This window comes from Carcharodon carcharias, chromosome 4, assembly GCF_017639515.1.
Source record: "Carcharodon carcharias isolate sCarCar2 chromosome 4, sCarCar2.pri, whole genome shotgun sequence".
Lineage (NCBI taxonomy): Eukaryota > Metazoa > Chordata > Chondrichthyes > Lamniformes > Lamnidae > Carcharodon > Carcharodon carcharias.
The window spans coordinates 121,123,563-121,143,103 of NC_054470.1; the positions used below are offsets into that span (position 1 = coordinate 121,123,563).

General features: G+C 40.4%; 1 protein-coding gene across 2 annotated transcripts in view; it reads right to left on the minus strand.

The window, feature by feature from the left end:
• Positions 1 to 7,844, minus strand: part of bnc2 (basonuclin 2) — a 592,281-nt gene extending 584,437 nt beyond the window's left edge. The window contains exon 1 of one of the 2 annotated variants that reach the window (XM_041186053.1): positions 7,744 to 7,844. In XM_041186053.1, the coding sequence (XP_041041987.1) occupies positions 7,744 to 7,746 (3 nt within the window). In that variant the 5' untranslated portion in view covers positions 7,747 to 7,844. The remainder of the gene's footprint in view (positions 1 to 7,743) is intronic. The other variant, XM_041186055.1, reaches the window with a different exon arrangement.
• Between the last annotated feature and the right edge of the window lie 11,697 nt (positions 7,845 to 19,541).

Consider the following 19,541-nt stretch of genomic DNA (forward strand, 5'->3'; position numbering starts at 1 on the left):
ATGCATGAAAGAGCGCACTCTCGCATTTGGGGAATCCTCCCCCGCCCACACAGGGAGCGCATGGCACTTCCCGCCGGACATCACGCTGGGTGGGCCTTAATTGGCCCGCACACTTAAAATGGTGGTGGGGCCCGCTTCTCTGGCGGGGATTGGCTCCCTGCCCACTGGAGATTGGGTCGGGTCCACCCGCCTGACAGACAGAAAATCCTGCCCATAAAATTACAAAGAGGTATTAATAGATTCAGCAAGTGAACAAACTGAGGCAAATGGATTTCATTGCAGGCAAATGTGAGGTCATAAGCTATAATCAATGGAGGCCCAAACAGACTTGGGGGTCCAGTCACATAGGCCATTAAAATGTCATGAACAGGTACAGAAAATAATCAAAAAGGCTAATGAAATGTAAGCCTTTACATCTGGAGGACTAGAATACAAGGGAGTAAAAGTTATGCTTCAGCTACATAAAGCTCTGGTTAGACTAAAGTGTTTTAAAGTGTTTTTCAAAAGAAGCAAACGCGAGGTGAGAAAAAACTTTTTCACATAGCGAGGGCTTGGAATGCACGGCCTGGAAGTGTGGTGGAGGCAGGTTCAATTGAGGCATTCAAGAGGGCATTAGATGACTATTTAAATAGAAACAATGTGCAGGGGAAAGGGCAGGAGATTGGCACTAAGTTAAAATGCTTACCGAGCCAGTGCAGGCACGATGGGCTGAATGGCCTCCTTCTACACCGTAACAATTCTGTGATTCTGTGACTACACTTGGAATACTGTGAACACACCTGAAGAAGGACATATTGGCCTTGGACAAGATCAGTGTAGGTTTACCAGAATGATACCAGGACTCCGGGGGTTAATTTATGAGGAGATATTACACAAACTAGGATTGTATTTTTGGAATTAAGAAAGTTAAGGGATGATTTTATCAATGTTTTCAAGATATTAAGGGGAACGGATAGGGTAGATAGAGAGAAACGAGTTGGGGAGTCTAGGGCTATGGGCATAGTCTAAAAATTAGAGCCAGATCTTCAAGGAGTGGAATTCAGGAACACTCCTGCATGGAATAACTCGTTGAAACTGTGAAGTGTCTTCTTGTCAATGGTAACTGAAGATAGATCAATGGTTAATTTTAAATCTGGTATTGATAGATATTTGTTAATCAAAGGTACAAAGATTTATGGGGCAAAAGCAGGTATATGGAGTTAGGTCACAGATCAGCCACGATCTTGTTGGATGGTGGAACAGGCTTAGGAAGCTATCTGGCCTCCTCCTGTTCGTATGTTCCTAAAGTAAAGGCAGGGTTCTTGAGTGGCTTGAATGCATGTATAGAATAAATGGTGGGAAGCACTGGGAATCAGAAACAGAATTCAAACTTTTCTCTTATAGGGGTTTCACTCCCTGAGGACAATATCTGGACAGTTTTGGACTTCTCTTCCCTGCCCTTCACTAACATGTTGTTCCATTTTATACATGTTCCATTCATGCTCCTGTCAGGACTGCCTGAAGAAAATCACAATTAATGAACACATTTGAAATGATTGAGAAGCTACGGATGAGTTTAGATTATATTGCATCATCAAACGTGCCTCCAGATGACAAAATATTCAGCTGAACCCATCGTAGAAGTGTATACCTCTGCTTTTCAGTTTTGGCAGAAAAAAATGAACAGACTGGCAGAAAGTGATCCCAAAGCACCAGTAAAAATCCTGGAATCTTATGTAATGAAAGTGGAATTTTCCTTATTCAGTCACTGTTATCCAGTGGGTTAGTCTAATGACCATGACTCCACATGTATGGCATAAAATCAAATTGTCATTAAGACACTTACCTTCAGGGGTGGGCCAAAATGAGGCAGTGGGAGCTGTTAAAGCCAGAAAGCAATCACCAAAATGTTTTACTTCCAACCTGGTCACAGTGACCATTTTCAAAACATGATTACAGCTCTGGATTTGGGTGTGCAATGCACTCAAATGCAAGCTCCATTAATTTATTAAAATTCATATTTGTTAATCTCTGAATTAAATTAGCAAGCAACTGCTTAATTCAGCATTGGTCTCTCTTTTTCAAAAGAAATAGAAACCCGTGAGTTTGAGAAAAGGCAGCTTTCATTATGACATGAGCCTACTTAATTGAAGAGTTGTAAAGGGTGTATTTTATTGTAAAAATCAAGTTCAGTATAGCACTAATCAAGAAAGACAATGAAAAATAACCTTCCGTATCCATAGTAAAATGCATAAGCATTTGCTGATTGGTTTAAATACTGCCCTTTTACAAGGGCAATGTTTCATTGATTTAATTCAGCTAAAGCCAGTGGAAATACAAGTAGGTATTACTGTGCCCACTGTGAACAGGTTATGGAGGCTTATGAAAGTGTTTCACTTTACCATTGCTGAACCTATACATGCTTTCCCCCCTCTGTGTCACACCTTTTTTATTCATTCACAGGATGTGGGCTTCGCTGGCTAGGCCAGCATTTATTGCCCATCCCTAGTTGCCCTCAAGAAAGTGGTGGTGAGCTGCCTTCTTGAACTGCTGCAGTCCATGTGGTGTAGGTATACTCACAGTGCTGGTAGGAAGGGAGTTCCAGGGCTTTTAAAAAAAGACTTGTACAAAATGATGAGCATTTTATGAAGTGATGGAAAAATCCAGAATAAACACTACATTACAGATCAAATGGTACATACAAGTACAAACATTGGCCATCTTAAACAATGTCACGCACGTTTAAAAGATTAAATGGTTTTATTTTAAAACTCAGTATTAAATAGTTTGCAATCTGGCACAAATATGGTATGTTTGTTGGACACTTAAGCTGGTAACAAGAATAATTAATTTTCAAATCTATGTTAAAAAACAAAATCAATGTTGTGATGCAGAGTGCTAGTGTAGTTTGAGTTGTGTTTAAGCTGTCCTCAAAAACTAACACCGTAAAGCTCCTGTACAAAGCAGGGTGAGTACTAGCTTGGTCCAGTATGAACAGGCGTGGGCTTCAAATTCATGTCAGCGAGAACATTTTTTTTGAAGAGCTTGTACAAATGACAATTTTGATACATTAACCAGGTGTAAAAAAGATGCTTCATGCTGGTATAAGCTGCATCTATGCCAGTACTGGTGGACTAAAATTGGTTCAGCTTTATTGAGTTATTTTCCCTCTTTTGACCTTTCAAGTTTACATTTCATGATTACTCATAATAAACTTCTTTTATTTACCTGTTCTGCTCTTATACAAAACTCCAGCTTGCTTGCACACTAGAATGCAAGAAGAACTCTCTGTCCCTTCGTATTAATGGTAAACAAAAGTTCATAAGCGAAGTGGAATAATTCAAAATAAATACTGTATAATTAAACTGATCCAATTGTGCCTATGGCTGACATTGTGCAAAAATATAGTTGTCAAACTCAGAAGTTAAAAGATTCTATGAACTTGGTTTTGAAGTAATTGAAGGTTGACTACATTCAGCTGTAGGTGTTAAAGACAGGCTCTGATTTGCAAAGTGAAGTGGATTGAAATGTTTCAAAGTTACCTTCAATTTCGGGGTTATACTGTCACATAGCACGGAGTTCCTCTTTTAAGATACCTTATGCTGGTTAGCAAAAAGTACAGTCTCCAGATAAACAGCAGTGATTTGACTTTTTAATGCAATTATGATAGGTATTATTCTGCAAAATTGTTGTTTAGTGTTTCATTTAATCACATTTACAACCTGGTAACTAAATTATCTAAATTTTACGACACATTGTAAATTTTTTCTGTCCCTTTTAAAATCAAAGCTTGGACACTTTAATAACTGCACAGTACATAGCTTGTCAAGGTACAGCAGATCATTGCAAATTCTACATTCCTGTCAGTAAAATAGTTCCATGTTACATTTACTAGGCTGAATGCCATTTTGTTGTTTTTAATGAAATAAATCATGGCCACTACCTTTGAGGAAATGATAGGCATTTGTATTCATCTCTGTTAAAACTTAGCATTAACAGCAAACCTCAAAAAGGTGTTATCAGCAGCTCGCCTATATTTTTTTATATATGCTTTGAATGCATAGCCCACAGCACCTCAACACATAACACAACCAGACCTTTCCAATCAGAACAACTTTTTCAACAAACTTCCTTCAGAAACAAGTTCTGAGTTCACTTGGCATGTGTGTGATGGTGGAGATGTTAAAAAGAAAATGTTCGAAGTTCTAAACTAGTATGCAACTGTTCATATAAAACAAATAGGGCATTGGCAGCACATTTTAGAAAATGTACACACTAAACTTAAGTACAAATAAAAAGTGTATTCATCACTTTGAGTAGTACAGCCAAGAGGATTTCTGATGTTATAGAACCACCTGCACTATGCTTTTGTGGATTATGGAATCAATTGATTCCAAAGATTGTTTACTTGCCTCTGCTTTATTCTAGGCACCAACTGTTATTTCTATTACAGTTAGTTTTGACCTGGTACTGCAGAAGAAAATGTTCACTGATCAGAGATATTCAGACACTAAGTGTTCAAATTAAATTTTAGTATAGATTTTCTGTTGTCTAAATCCTTGCACATTGGTACCATTAATAAAAGGTTTTCTGATCTGTAAAGTGTATTTTACTTCTATTGTTTTTATTGTCCATGTAGACTACATAAATATGTCATGCAACAAGTTATCCAGCCTTTGTAATAAAGACTGTAAATGTATTAAAATATGGTGCTTAAGCAAAAATTAATTTACAGCAAAACAATCAATTAAAATGGATAAATATTGACCACAATGAGCAAAGATAAAAAGATTTTCAGTTTCTACTCAAACAATAGAAATGTTTAATTGAAGAAGCATTCTGCCTGGACTGTTGAAACAATTTGGAACTAAATCATGAATCAAAATTCAGCACTATCTTCACTTCAGTGTTTCATTCACATTAACCAATAATTTTGAACACCATACAGCAGAGACATTTCTCTGTGCGATATCATGACCTGATTGGCAATTAATTTGGTCTTTTTTTCCAAAAATTGTATTGATTTGGACATTGAGTCAAATTTTATGAATGGTAATTATTTGAGGGGGCACAACATTATTTTACTTGTGATTTAAATATCTAAGATTCAGATAGGCATTTTCTTTTTGTGCAATTCTTTATATTATGTACAGACACATAATTTCCCGTGCAAGCATCATCCTCTTCCTTTACTGGTCACTTTTCCTGTCTGTCTTTTCCCATCCATCAGTTCTGAGCTGTTTAACTTGAAACAATTTTTCTAAAACTGCTTAGAAGGTAATCAGTGTTCCTCCTAGATTCTAAATGTCCTAAAGGCACCACCGAGATACTTTGTTTCAAAATTTATATGTTTGGTAATTTTAAAAAAGTCATCTGTTGCATTTTGCCACTGTTGGAAACATTTACAGATGGAGTTTTTAAATAGAGTGAAATGTTAAGGATGTGCAAGCTACTCCCACATACCTGAGTGAAACTATTGTTCCTCAGTGGCTGTGTATTGTAATCCAGCATTAGTGAGTGCATGTAAGGATAATAACAGATTGCAAGGTGAAAGAATATTAGAAGGTAGTCCTTTTTTTTGTTGTGACTGTAAAGTGCCATAGGTTTAACAAAAGCAGAAGTGAAGTGGTTTAGCTATAATACTACATCTCCTCTCCCTTAGTGCAGAAGAAGAAAAGCAGATCAATTTGCTGGGGTAAGTTCAAATCGGAAAAAAGGAACTATGGGGAAAGAGTCAGGGCAGTGTGGAGAGGAAAGTAAACCTGTTCTTCATTAACTCAAGCCCTCATGGGATGTCACACATTACCTGTCCACTGGCTTATTGAACTACTCAAACCCTCCTCTCACTCCATTCTTCTGGGTCTCTGTGAATCATGTGCTCCTGCTGCTGACAAGTTAGCAGGAGGCTGTGGCTTCAACATGAAAGTGTTTTTTTTTGTCTAAAGCAGCCTGAATTTCCAAAGATGACACACCATCCACTCGTGATATGCCAAGATGAAATGGAAGGTCTGAACTGGTCTCGAAGCTGCACAGATAAAAGTAATCAAATGACACTGGTGGAATGCAAATTGGCATTCTCGACTCCACTACTTACAGAGGCATGAAACATCTCTGACAGGCATCGCCATTAGGACAAAATATTGTGTTAAGCAACAGACACACAGAGAACCCAGCAGGCAGAAACATTTCACAAGGGGTGACTGAACAGTAATCAAAAAACAAAATGTTCACTGTTGTCCTGTAAGGATCTTCTGTCAGATGAAATGAAAAGCAATCAGCTGCCTCTTCAAGAAGGAGGTACAACTAAACTTAACCGCATACTAAACTTTATAAACTGTACACAGGGAGAGAAAGAAAGTGACACATGAATGCAGGTCACACTCCTCAGCTGCCTATGCTTGACAATTAGAGGTCTCCTCCACTTCATAGTTGCTTTGATCACTGACACTGGGCATGTCACATTAACAGAATAGCAGAAAAATCAGCAAGACCTTACAAATCCAATCAATGTATCTCCTGTTTAATGCTCATTATACACCTCATAAAGTGAAGGGAGTGAGGCAAAAACTAACAAACCAAGTCCAGAAGAGATGGGCAAGCGCAGGGGGTGGTGGGGGGTGGGGGCTTAGAGTGGGTAACAGCATTAACTTTTACACAGGCACACATGGCCACAAACACAAAGACAGTCAGACATACACACAAACATAAAGTTACACACGCACACACAGTCACACACACACACAAAGTCATATGCACAATCGCAGACAGAATGTCACACACATTCTCACACACATGCATACAGTCTCTCTCTCACACACACACATACACAGTCTCTCTCTCACACACACACATACACACATATACACACAGTCTCACACACAAAGAGAACATCACACACAGACAGAAAGTCACACTCAGTCACACACAGAAAGATACACACAGAACATCATACACAGATACAGGCAGAAAGTCACACAGACAGAAAGTCACACATGCACAAAGTCGCACACAATCTCACACACAGTTTTACACTCACAGTCTTACGCACATATAAACAGTCACACATACACAGTCTCTCTCTCTCACACACACACAGACATACACACAAAGTCTCTCACACATACAAAGTTTCTCTCTGTGATACACACACAGTCACACGGACACACAGAAAGTCTCTCACACAGACACAAAGTCATACAGACAGAAATCACACACAGACATAAAAACGGAGACAGAAAGTCACACACACAAAGTCACACACAAAGTCACACACAGACACAAAATCACACACACAGACACAGACAGGAAGTCACACAGACACAAAGTCACACACACAGACACAGACAGGAAGTCACACAGACACAAAGTCACACACACACACAGAAAGTTACACACACAGATAGTAAGTCACACACACACACACACACACGCACAGACACATACAAACACAGATACAGGCACACAGACTACCTTTCAGTTTTCTTCCCCAACAACCAATGTACATCAACAGCAGAAATTAGGGGAAAATAAAATTAGAGTTGGGGAAAAATCCCTCCACCCTTCCCCTATCACACCCTATAAACCCCAAACTCCAGAACATCCCGCCCTCCGTTAAAGAAACAGGCCTCGGGGTTATTGAGGGGCCGGCGGGGGGAGAAACTTTGAACAAACTTTTTGTGACACATCGGCATATGTGAGCAACAGCTTCCAGGAATCAGCTCAGTAATTCCAGCGAAAATCAATCAATCAAGGAGAGATATTTACCATTTCTGCATGGTGTCCGGATCTGTAGTCTCAGTGACTTTTTTTTCCTATCTTGAAAGGAGACGGATTCAGGAGAGAATTTAGTTTTTTTTTCAATATTGTCTATGGACAGATGCCGAATTTGAAATGTCTGACAGCAAACTTTGGGGTGAAAGGGGGAAGAGGTGAGGAGAGAGGCGAATTTCTCCGGGGATTTCTCTGTTTTCTGTCGATGTGAATCCTCCAGGTTTGTTTCTGTGTTTCAGACTCGAGCACAGCTCCTAATCTCTGCAGCCGACACAACTCAACCTTCCTCTGCTCCGGCTCTGGGACAACCTCGAGATCAGCTTCTGGCTCCGTTTGCAGGGACTCCGTTTTCGGACTGTCATTGAGGGGGTTTCAGAGGCTGCAAAGCTCGGCAGCGCCTCGCCAAACGGTTACTCCGCGCGAAAGACACTCAAGCGCTGAAAAGAGGTATTAAATTTTCTTAGTCGGAATTGGAGGAAAGTGAAGTGGCCCAAAGTGAGGAGGGCGGTTTCTTTTCATCTCCGTCTCTGTCTGTCTGGGACTCGCCTCCCGTCACTGAGCAGGAGCTCAGAGAGACACAGGCACACATTTGGATGTGACAGCGAGCCAAATCCCTGCCCTGCACATAGAGCACCACTCACACATTATTCACACTCACACCATTCACACACATACAATTCACACAGACACATACAGTTCACACACGTTATTCACACACATACAATTCACACACACACACATTCATACTCACTCAACATTCACACACACACATCCAAACACAATTCACACTCGCACACATTATTCACACACACACAATTCACACACACTCATGTGCACAATTCACACTCAATTCACACACGCACAATTCACACACATTCATACTCACACTCATACAATTCACACACACAATTCACACACACTCAGACACACACACAATTCGCACTCACACACATTCACACTCACACTCAGAACACAATTCACACTCACTCAGACACACATTTCACACTCACACCCAGACACAAACAATTCACACTCACCAAGACACAAACAATTCACAAATGCACCCCAACTCACACAATTCACACACACACATTCACACACTCACCCAGACACACACAAGTCACACTCACACAGAAACATGCAATTCATACTCACACCCAGACACACACTCACCCAGACACACACAATTCACGCACTCACCCAGACACACACAATTCACATACACACCCTGACTCTCACAATTCACACTCATACCCTGACTCTCACAATTCACACTCACACCCACCACAAACAATCCACACACCCATCAACTCACACAATTCACACTCACACCCAGGTACACTCAATTCTCACTCACACCCCAACACACACAATTCACACTCATACCCAGACACATGCAATTCACACTCACCCCAATACACACAGTTCACACTCACAACCTGACTCACACAATTCACACTCACAAACTGACTTACACAATTCACACTGACATCCAGACATACACAATTCACACTGACATCCAGACATACACAATTCACACTCTCATCCCAACACTCACAATCCATGTTCACACCTAGACTCATACAATCAGACTCTCACAATTCACACACAAACCCAGATACACACAATTCACACTCACACAATTCACACTCACCCCCATACTGACACAATCGACACAAACACCCAAACTCTCACAATTCACACACACATCCAGATACATGCAATTCACACACACCCAGCCACACTCATGATCAGACACACATAATTCACACCCAGACACACACAATTCACATGCACACCCAGACACGTTACTCCACTCAGTCCCAGATACACACACACACTCAGACTTTCAAACAACCCACTCCGACACATTCACATGAGGATTCATGCTCAACCAGACACACTCAGCTACACCTCAGTGCTCACACCTAGCTCTGACTCACATCAATTACAATCACCCACTCACCCCACATTCTCACTCGGATATACCCACACAAGATACACACCCAGTTCTCACTCACCACATGTTCACAAACAGCTCACACTCACACTTGAACTACATAGCTACTGGCACCAAGACACAAACATGGATACACTCAGCGCATTCACACCTATTCACACGCTCCACACCAACACCCAACCTTCACACCATGCACACAAACAGAAATATACACACATTTGCATAATGCACACACAAAGTCCTTCTCACATTATTTACATGTGCAATCTAAGGGTAAAATTATGGGCTGACATAAATACATATTCAGATATAGATTCACAATCATATATTCGCACCTGATGCACAAATACAAAGCACTTTCCACAATCACAATTAGCTCCATGCATTGCTTATATGGAAGCAATCTTTCATCCAAATACACACGGAAACACTTATACTAATTCCATTACCCATTTAGAACATGGACACATCCACAGATACACATACAAATAATTTTCAACATTCACATTTTGCATACAGACATACACACATACACATTTCATCAAACATGACATTTATATAAAGTACAGAATCACAAACATACACTCAGATATATACATTCTTTCACAAACCTCATCACAAAATATTCACTCCATGCAAAAAAAAACCTCAAATACACACCCACACACAAATTGCACTATACTGAACTACTGCACCATGCACACAGATACAAAACACACCTATGTACATGCCTAACCACAATGTTTATAATTTTCACTACATACTCACAGGCATCATAAATACCTGTGTATACACACAAACTCTATCATAGAAGAGGAACTATGCACCAACAAGTGCATATTGATATGCACGCTTGAATACATCATTCACCTAATCACCTTATGTGTGTTAATCTAATGCACATAAGCATTGATACACACCCACATAAACACTCAGAAATTCCTGAAGAATGCTGAATACTGGGAAGGGAAAGAGCTAATACTGATTTAACCATGAAGGTTTATATATACAAAGCAATCATTCGCAGGAATAGTGGACAACACACAAAGACCACAGGCCAGGAGACAGCATGTTAATGAAGACATAAGTATAAAGTGTTTCCTACATTTTCTGTTTTTATTTCAGATTTCCAATAACTGCAGTATTTTACTTTTGTATAACTATGTCCCTCCTTGTCTGGACTTGTATACAATTCCTTTGTTAAAAAGACCAGATGCTAGGGAGCATACAGTGCAAGTGACCTGTTTGTCTAGGTGCTGGTTCTTCATTGATTCAAAGATCAGTGAGGGTAAGAACAGGCCTGTGTGAGGTAATTGACAGCAAGAGGGCTGAACTCTCCTAACATGGGTCACTCAGGGTAGTCAGTAGAATTGGGCAAGTTTCTTTAGAAATCAAGGGTATATAAGATTATATTTTTGACACCAATGTTCACTCTTTGGTCTTTAGTTTAGCTCTAATTTTTGACTAGTATATGTAGAAGGTGCCACTGTAAAAATGGAAAACACATCTCTGGCAGAAAGGATTGCACAGCTATGCTAGCCAGACACAGGCAAACACAAATGAGTCATGTAGGTGTACAAGTCTTCCCAAAATAATGGGAAGTGAGATTTAAGCAGCAATTCCAGATACAGCTATTAGAACAGGAGCTGACTTTATCCTGAAGAAAGGATCAATGAGAAACAGATAGCACTTCACAGACACAGCACTTCAGATGAGCAACACTATCTTCCTAGAGGAAGGGGAGATAGCCAAGAACTTTCTAGTCCTGCATTACAAAGTACATTAATTATTCCTCCAAACAATCACAAATACATATAGAGTATTGATTTTGTGTTCTATTGTCAGAGATGGGGTTAAATTGAGTCCCAATTATCAATTCCAGATAAGAACAGGAAACTCTCCTGATGTCCTGGGTGATGATCTTCCTTTAACCCTTTCAGCTGATCTTTTATCTCATGCAGTTTGTGGGATCTTATTGTGCTCAAATTGCTGCTTGTGCCTATGTAGTAACAGTGACCACACTTGAAAAGCAATTCATTGATTAGGAAATGCTCTGGGATGAAATTAGGCCCTCTATAATATATTTGTTTCCATTTATTCATTCATGGGATATGGACCTCGCTGGTGAAGCAGTCATTTATTGGCCATTCCTAATTAGGCTGAGGTGGTGGGTCTTTTTCAGTTGAATGGCTTGTTGGCCCACTTTAGAGAGCAGTTAAGATTCAACTGACTGGGATGTGGGGCTGGTGTCACCAAGCTTTCCTCCTCAAAGGGCATTAGTAAACCAGTTAGGGTTTTTAGAATAATCCAACAGCTTTGTGGCCACTTTACTGACAACAGCTTTCCTTCATTCCCATTTTTTAAAATCTGAATTCAATTTCCAAACTACCATGGTGGGATTTGAACACAGCACCTCTGAATTATTAGTTCAGGCTTCTAGTTTACTGGAGCAGTATTCTAACTAATTATACATTCTTAACAAATGCAATTACAAACTGCATTGGTTCCACATATACAGCACTAGCTAAATTGCTCTTGCATTGAGCTGGGATAGTCTTGACAGGTCAAATGGCGTCCTCCTGTGCTGTAACCATTCTAGGCTTCTATTCCCTGATTTTAATACAAAATGCCACAATGTTTGGGTTTAAATGAACAGACAAATTGCACTACCTATAATATTTACTTCCAAAATAAATATATGCAGAAACTCCACCCTTCTTTGCATATGCACATATATGTAAAATCCCCAGCAGAAATAACATAAGTTGTATCTGCATCGGCAGAATTGACCAACACAAACACCACGCCCAATCCTTTTAATCCAAACATGCACACACACACAACCCTACCACCTGAATATTTACGCAACACTCGCTCTCATATTATTAACCATACTTTCTTCAAACAGAATAAGCTTTTACGCAGCGGGAAACGCACTCAATCCGCACACAACACACACACATTGAAATGTACCCACAGCACAACTGACATAGGCTCCTGGTACAGTGTTGGCACATTCAGTATCAGAATGGGCGAACTACAACACAAGTTAGCGCCCGTAAGAGGGAGCAATAACCATCCCTAAAATGTAACAGAAATAAATCAAGAGAAGGTAAATCAGATGGTGTTGTAAAGAGACAGTAACGAAATAAAAACAGAAAGGAGTGGAAGAATTGAGACGGGGGTGAAAGGAAATACAATAAAACAATATACAATGAGGTCATCTAGAAAAGTTAAAAAAAAGACGAGTGAAACGTAACAAGCAGAAAGTTAACGAGCTGGGAGAGATGGCTTTCTGTTGGTGCAATGAAGGCTTGCTCGGGTCGAGTCCCAAGCCTGGTGCTGGATCACAGACCCATGCTGAATCTTATCTAATCCTTGCTCATTTAACGTGGTCAAAAATTATCAGGTGGAAAGCCTTGTGGCTGCATTCGTCCCTGTCTGATTTCTGTCCATTCGCTCCGTTCAGGTGGTGATTTACACTCGAGGAGGAGAGGACAATTCGCCCAGGAATTTACAAGGCGAAGAATTTTTAAATGAAGACTAAGGGCAAACTCACTCAGGGAGAGAAAGAAGGAATGTGGAAACTGGAATTAAAAGAAGGCGGGGCGGGGAACACGTTTATGTAAAGAAGTAAAATAGAAAGATGGAGGTGCGAGAAAAATGAAACATCAAGGAAGGATGTAATAATAATTGGAAATGTGTAAAATTTAGAAGATTAAAATGAGGCATAATGTGGAAATTAAAACGGAAATAGAAGTGACATTAAAAAGTATAAAGAAGTTAAAAATGAAAGTGTTAACGAGAAATTGAAAAGCATGCAGAAATGCAAAAGGAAAAATATATATTTGCATTATTTTAGTTAGGATTCAGGAGAATGGTGGGCTTGGGCCATTGGTGTCAATAAACCTGGCTCCGTTATTCCAGCGAGAATCTTGTAGAACCAACTTTCCACTGCAAAGAAAATCTAAAAAAAAAGGCGAACAAAATACACAAAACAGAGATTGCAACCAAAAAGGTGAGGGTGATTGTGTTGGGGAAGGTAAACCAGTCTTTAGAAAGCAGAGAAACACAACACGGTGGTAATGAAATGGCAGAAAACAAAGACAAAAAATAAATAAAAAAGCAGGTGGGATGATTTAGTAAGAAAATATATTATTTTGATCCGGATCATTGCGATAGAAATGTGTGCCTGTATAAAGTACAACCCAAAGTACTCTGACAACAGTAACAAGTGGGATAAAATTCAGCACCAGGACATCTAATTGATCCAAGATTCGCTACAGTTCGTCCCGTCATTAATAAGAAAATTGTCCCTGAAAGGGGATATATTCTCGGCAGGTGAGTTTTCTCTTATTAAAACCAAAAGTAAGCCGGGCGTCACAATATAACACCCAGTGCTGGCTGCATTCTTACTCCCATCGGGTGTAATAAAAAGGTTAAATTATAATCCTCTGGATCTGAAATTTAGTTCATCGGTTTATTTATTTATCTCTCGATGGGGAGAGAGAGAGAGACTGAGGGCGCTGCCCGAACATGAGTTTCCAAGATTTTTTTCTGAAAGAATCCCGATAAAAAGTAACCCCGCCCGAAATCTAAATTCATAAAGTTTAAGGTGAGGGTTTGAATTCCCGAAATTAACCATTCGGAAACAGTTTTTAAAAAAATCAAAGTAATCCGTTAACACCCGAAATGGAAACAGTTGTAAAAACAACAGTCACTTCGCTAATCCCTTTCTAATTGTTGGACTTTCTGCTGATATAAGTGATGCAGCAAAGGACAAACTTCGGGATGAGCAGCTGCACTGACCAGCGCTCTCCACTCGAGCCTGGTTTTTATACTTCCATTCGTCTTTCGCGGACAAAAATGGTGACTTTATTATAACACCCAACTAAATGATCCAAAAGCATGGAAGTGTGTGCATTCAGTTCCCAGATTTGGCCTAAATTACCGCGATGCCCCTGTTGAGCGGAGATCCCACATTTAAATTAATTCAACGGTCTGAACTGCAGCGGGCAATGGAGCTCAGATAGAAGTGAACTTCGATTTGCAGTTTTTGTGTCAGAGGGTGATGTTTTTAATTGTTTTTTTATTTCACTATTTACCTTTGTAATTTTTTGATGGTTAATTAACGGGGTTATTTGGGGCGACCTGTTTTGCCATCCGCTGTGTGTGATGATGTCTGTTGTAGGGATTACAACAAAGTCCTCGAGTTAAAGCCACTTCGGAGCGGTCGGACAAACACAATTCGCGTTGTCCACGAAAATATCACAGCTGAAAGGGATACAGTAAACCAGCAGGGATATAAACTGTTTTTATACCCTATCTCATGGTTACCATGCATTAGCTGTCTGGGAAGAGTGCAGTGCATAAATATATACAAATGCCACACCCTCCCACATATTGTTTACATATATTTATTACACATTTGGATTAAAATGATCCATGTGACTGCGGAAGATCTGTCATGTTTGAGAAAAAAGCCTTCAACACTGCCCATTAATTAGTCCCAGCTGGCAACTGTCTACGGTAAATTGGAATGCCAGACACTCATGTTGCAAAGCTCCTGTAAAATAGGTGGAAAAAAGCCTTGGTTTATTATTTGAAAAATTGCCCCTACAACTGTGATGACACTTCAAAATATCTCATTGGCTGTTAAGTGCTTTGGGCTATCTTAAAATAGTGCAAGGTGCTATCTGAATTTAAATTCTTTCCTTCTCCCAACAAGTCAATAAGTGTTTAGGAATATTGACTACAATGATGTCTACCTGCAGTCTATGAAGGTTGCAAACTCTTCCGTTACAAGCGTTCAGCTCCATGGCTTGATAACAATTTCTGATCCATGCTGGGCTAGTAAATAATGACACAAAAACAGAAAATGCTGGAAAAACTCAGAGGGTCTAACAGCTCCTGTGAAGAGAAAAACAGAGTTTACGATTCGCATCCTTGTGATTCTTCTTCAGAGTCATACGGACTTGAAACATTAACCCTGTTTTTTTTCTCTCCACAGATGCTGTTAGACCTGCTGAGTTTTTCCAGCATTTTCTGTTTTGTTTCAGATTTCCAGCATCCGCAGTATTTTGCTTTTATAATAAGTCATATTGGGTTGAAAGGCTATAGAAGAATTCAACACAGATATTCCCCAAAATTGTAATTTTGGCAATCCTCAAATCAGTTCTTAATTGAGTATATATGCACATATCTATAATATATATAGAAAATATTATAAATCTTCCCACATCTCTTTCTTATTTTTGCCATGACATCCTATGCTATGAAATCCTGTTATGGGAAACATATGGAAACTCTTCACTCTGATGGTAAAATCTGGGCACCATGTTCCCACAATCAAATGCTTTCAGAATATTTTATTCCATTTTTTTCTCAGTAACTTAAATTCCTAATGTCTAAAATAGTTATGTAACTCCAATTAAAAGTTAGACATTTCACAATAAAATGAATTAACTTAAACATATACATTGGGTTCCATCTTACAGTCTTTACTCAAAGGTTTCTGTCTTGAAAAGTCAGTTGGTATTTCTGCCAAAAGTTGTGATTCTGTTTGCTGATTCCAATAGGAACATAGGAAGAGGGGTAGGCCATTCAGCCCCTCAAACTAGTTCTACTAGTTGGGGAGTGTATCCAATGTTCTGGGATATTCTCACCATTCAGTTAGCTGAACTGGAAGACTTGGCTTTAATTTTTAAAATTTTCTACTCAAGCATTTTTCGAAAGCCCTAGAAGAAAATCTAGGAGATGAATTTGAAAAGCTTTGTTCAAATAAAGGTTATATTGAGTGTTTTAAAAGTGGGTGCACTGCATGCTGTGCTGTGAATGTCTGAGGGAGAAAAAAAATGACATAGCACACAATTGTAGATTTTGTTTAGTCTTCTATAAATCTCAAAAAGCGTGTTAAGCCATCAGAGGGGTTGACGTTCTGATGGACCTCTCCTGAAGCATGATTGCAGTGAAAATGAACTCCTGGTTTTCCAATCTCAGGACTCTATACCTGTCCCTAATCAATAGCATATCCAAATGGGGTTCCAGAGGTCCATCCTACACTAGAGAATATGTTCTAAAAATTTCTTCAGCTCTAATGGAAGTCTTAGGAGAACATTATGAAAGCAGATAATTTCTCTTGAGATTGCCCTTGGGAACCATCTGGGATCTTAAGCTGTCAGTTAGCAAGCTGAAGTCTGTCACAGTCTGTTTCTCATTTCCCATATTAATACCTGTCTCTGTTGCCTTGTCTCTACTCTTTGGTTTACCACATCTTCCCAAATTTGATCCTTTGACCCCACTATTCAGTTTAAAACCCTCTCTACTTCCGTCATAATGATATATTGACTAGAATTCCAGGCAACCTCTTCAGATGCATCCTTTTGACACAAGAGCCAAGCAGGCAGAAGACTCACCTTTTCCCACCAGGTATTTACTATTTGTGTTTCAGGGGGTGAAATCCCATATGATGAGGTGAAGGAGGCACCAAGAGCTAACCTCCATTGGAAAATACAGTCTACAGCCAGTATTCGCTGCTCTTCCCATGACACAAGACCACACTCACCATCACCTCCCAACCAAAGGGAAAGAAAAAAAAATGAGAAAAGCAGAAGATGACAGAGACTGAGAAAGTGATGCAAAAGGGAATATAGGAGCCAGAGTAGGCCATTGCCATTCAGCCCATCGCGCCATTCAATTAAATCATGGCTGGTCATCTACCTCAATGCCACTTTCCTGCACTATCCACACATCCAGGAAGCTACTGATTTCCGACTTGAACATACTCAAATATTGATTTTCCACATTTTGAAAGAGAGAAGCAGATGAAAAGTGAAGGAACAGGTGTAGAGGAGGAGACAGCAATGAAAAAACAATATGAAAATGGCAGAGAGATGTGACATTAGGATGCAGATATGGAAACAGGCTTGTCCAACCTTTTCATGTGAGGGGCCACATTTCGCTTTTTTTCTCACTCAGGAGCCGATGAGTAAATTTCAGGAAGATAAGGCCTGGCACAACATTAAACATGAATTTTTTAAAAAGTCAATGTCAAAGCAAACATTGCATTTAAATTAAAGAACAATTTTTTAATAAGAGTAATTAATAAAAATGACCATTAAAAAGTGCCAAGCAGCAGAGCTAACCAATGAAACTACTTTAGAAGCAGAGCTAGAGAGACGGACTGGGCCCCAACTCCTGGTCACCACGGAAAAGATAGGACCAGGGTTGAGCAAAGGAGTTGGGTTTAACTAACACTGATCTTGCATTCAACTCTGGTGGAGCACATGCTGTGCTGGCTCTGGTGGAATTCATATGAAAGTGGGGGTCGGAAGCAGGTTGCCTTTCAGCCGCTCCTGGCTCGGTGTGTGGTTAGGTTTTTGGGAAGGGAGGAGGAGGAGAGGAGGAGGAGAGGAAGGGTGTGTGTGTGTGTGTGAGTGTGTGTCTGGCTCACTCCCAGTCTCAAAGTTCTTGCTCACTCACTCATTCACTCACTCACACAGACTCATTCACTGATACTGACTAACTCACACAGACTCTCTCACTCACACTCACTCACTAATACTCACTCACACAGACTCACTCACACAGGCCCATTCACTCACATAGACTCTCTCACTCAGACAGACTCTCTCACTCGCACTCACTCATTCACACAGACTCTCACTCACACAGCCCCATTCACTCACACAGACTCATTCACTCACTCAATCACACAGACTCACTCCATCACCCACTCATTCACCCACACTCACACACTCACACAGACTCACATACTCAGACTCGCTCACTCAGACTCACACAGACTCACTCACAGACTCTCTCACACAGACTCGCTCACATAGACTCACACACTCACTCACTTACACACAGACTTACTCACCCACACTCACACACAGACTCACTCACCAACACACCCACTCACGCACTCACTCACTCACACAGACTCACTCCGTCACTCACTCATTCACCCACACTCACTCACTCACACAGAATCACTCACACAGACTCACAAACTCACAAGCTCAAACAGTCCCACTCACCCAGACAGACTATCTCACACAGACTCACTCACTCAGATTCACACAGACTCACTCACTCACACAGACTCACTCACACAGACTCACTCACTCACACAGACTCTCTCACTCACAAAGACTCACTCACCCACACACTCACTCACACAGACTCACTCTGTCACTCACTCATTCACACACTCACACAGACTCTCTCACTCACAAAGACTCACTCACACACACACACAGACTCACTCACACACACTCACAGACACACACAGACTCATTCAATCACACAAACTCACTCATCCACACAGACTCACTCACTCATACACTCAGACTTATGTACTCACTCACACAGACTCACTCCCTCACCCACACAGACTCACCCATTCACACAGAATCACTCACTAACAGACTCACTCACTCACAAGCTCAAACAGTCCCACTCACCCAGACAGACTAACTCACACAGACTCACTCACTCACAAAGACTCACTCACACAGACTCACTCACGCACACAGACTCATTCACACACACACACGGACTCACTCTCACTCACACAGACTCACTCACCCACACACTCACTCACACAGACTCACTCTGTCACTCACTCATTCACTCACACTCACACACACAGACTCACTCAATCACACAGACTCACTCATACACTCACACAGACTCATTCATATACTCACACAGGCTCACCCACACATATTCACTCTCTCACCCACACAGACTCACCCATTCACACAGACTCACTCATTCAGACTCTCAAACAGACTCACTCACGCACACAGACTCACTCATTCACATA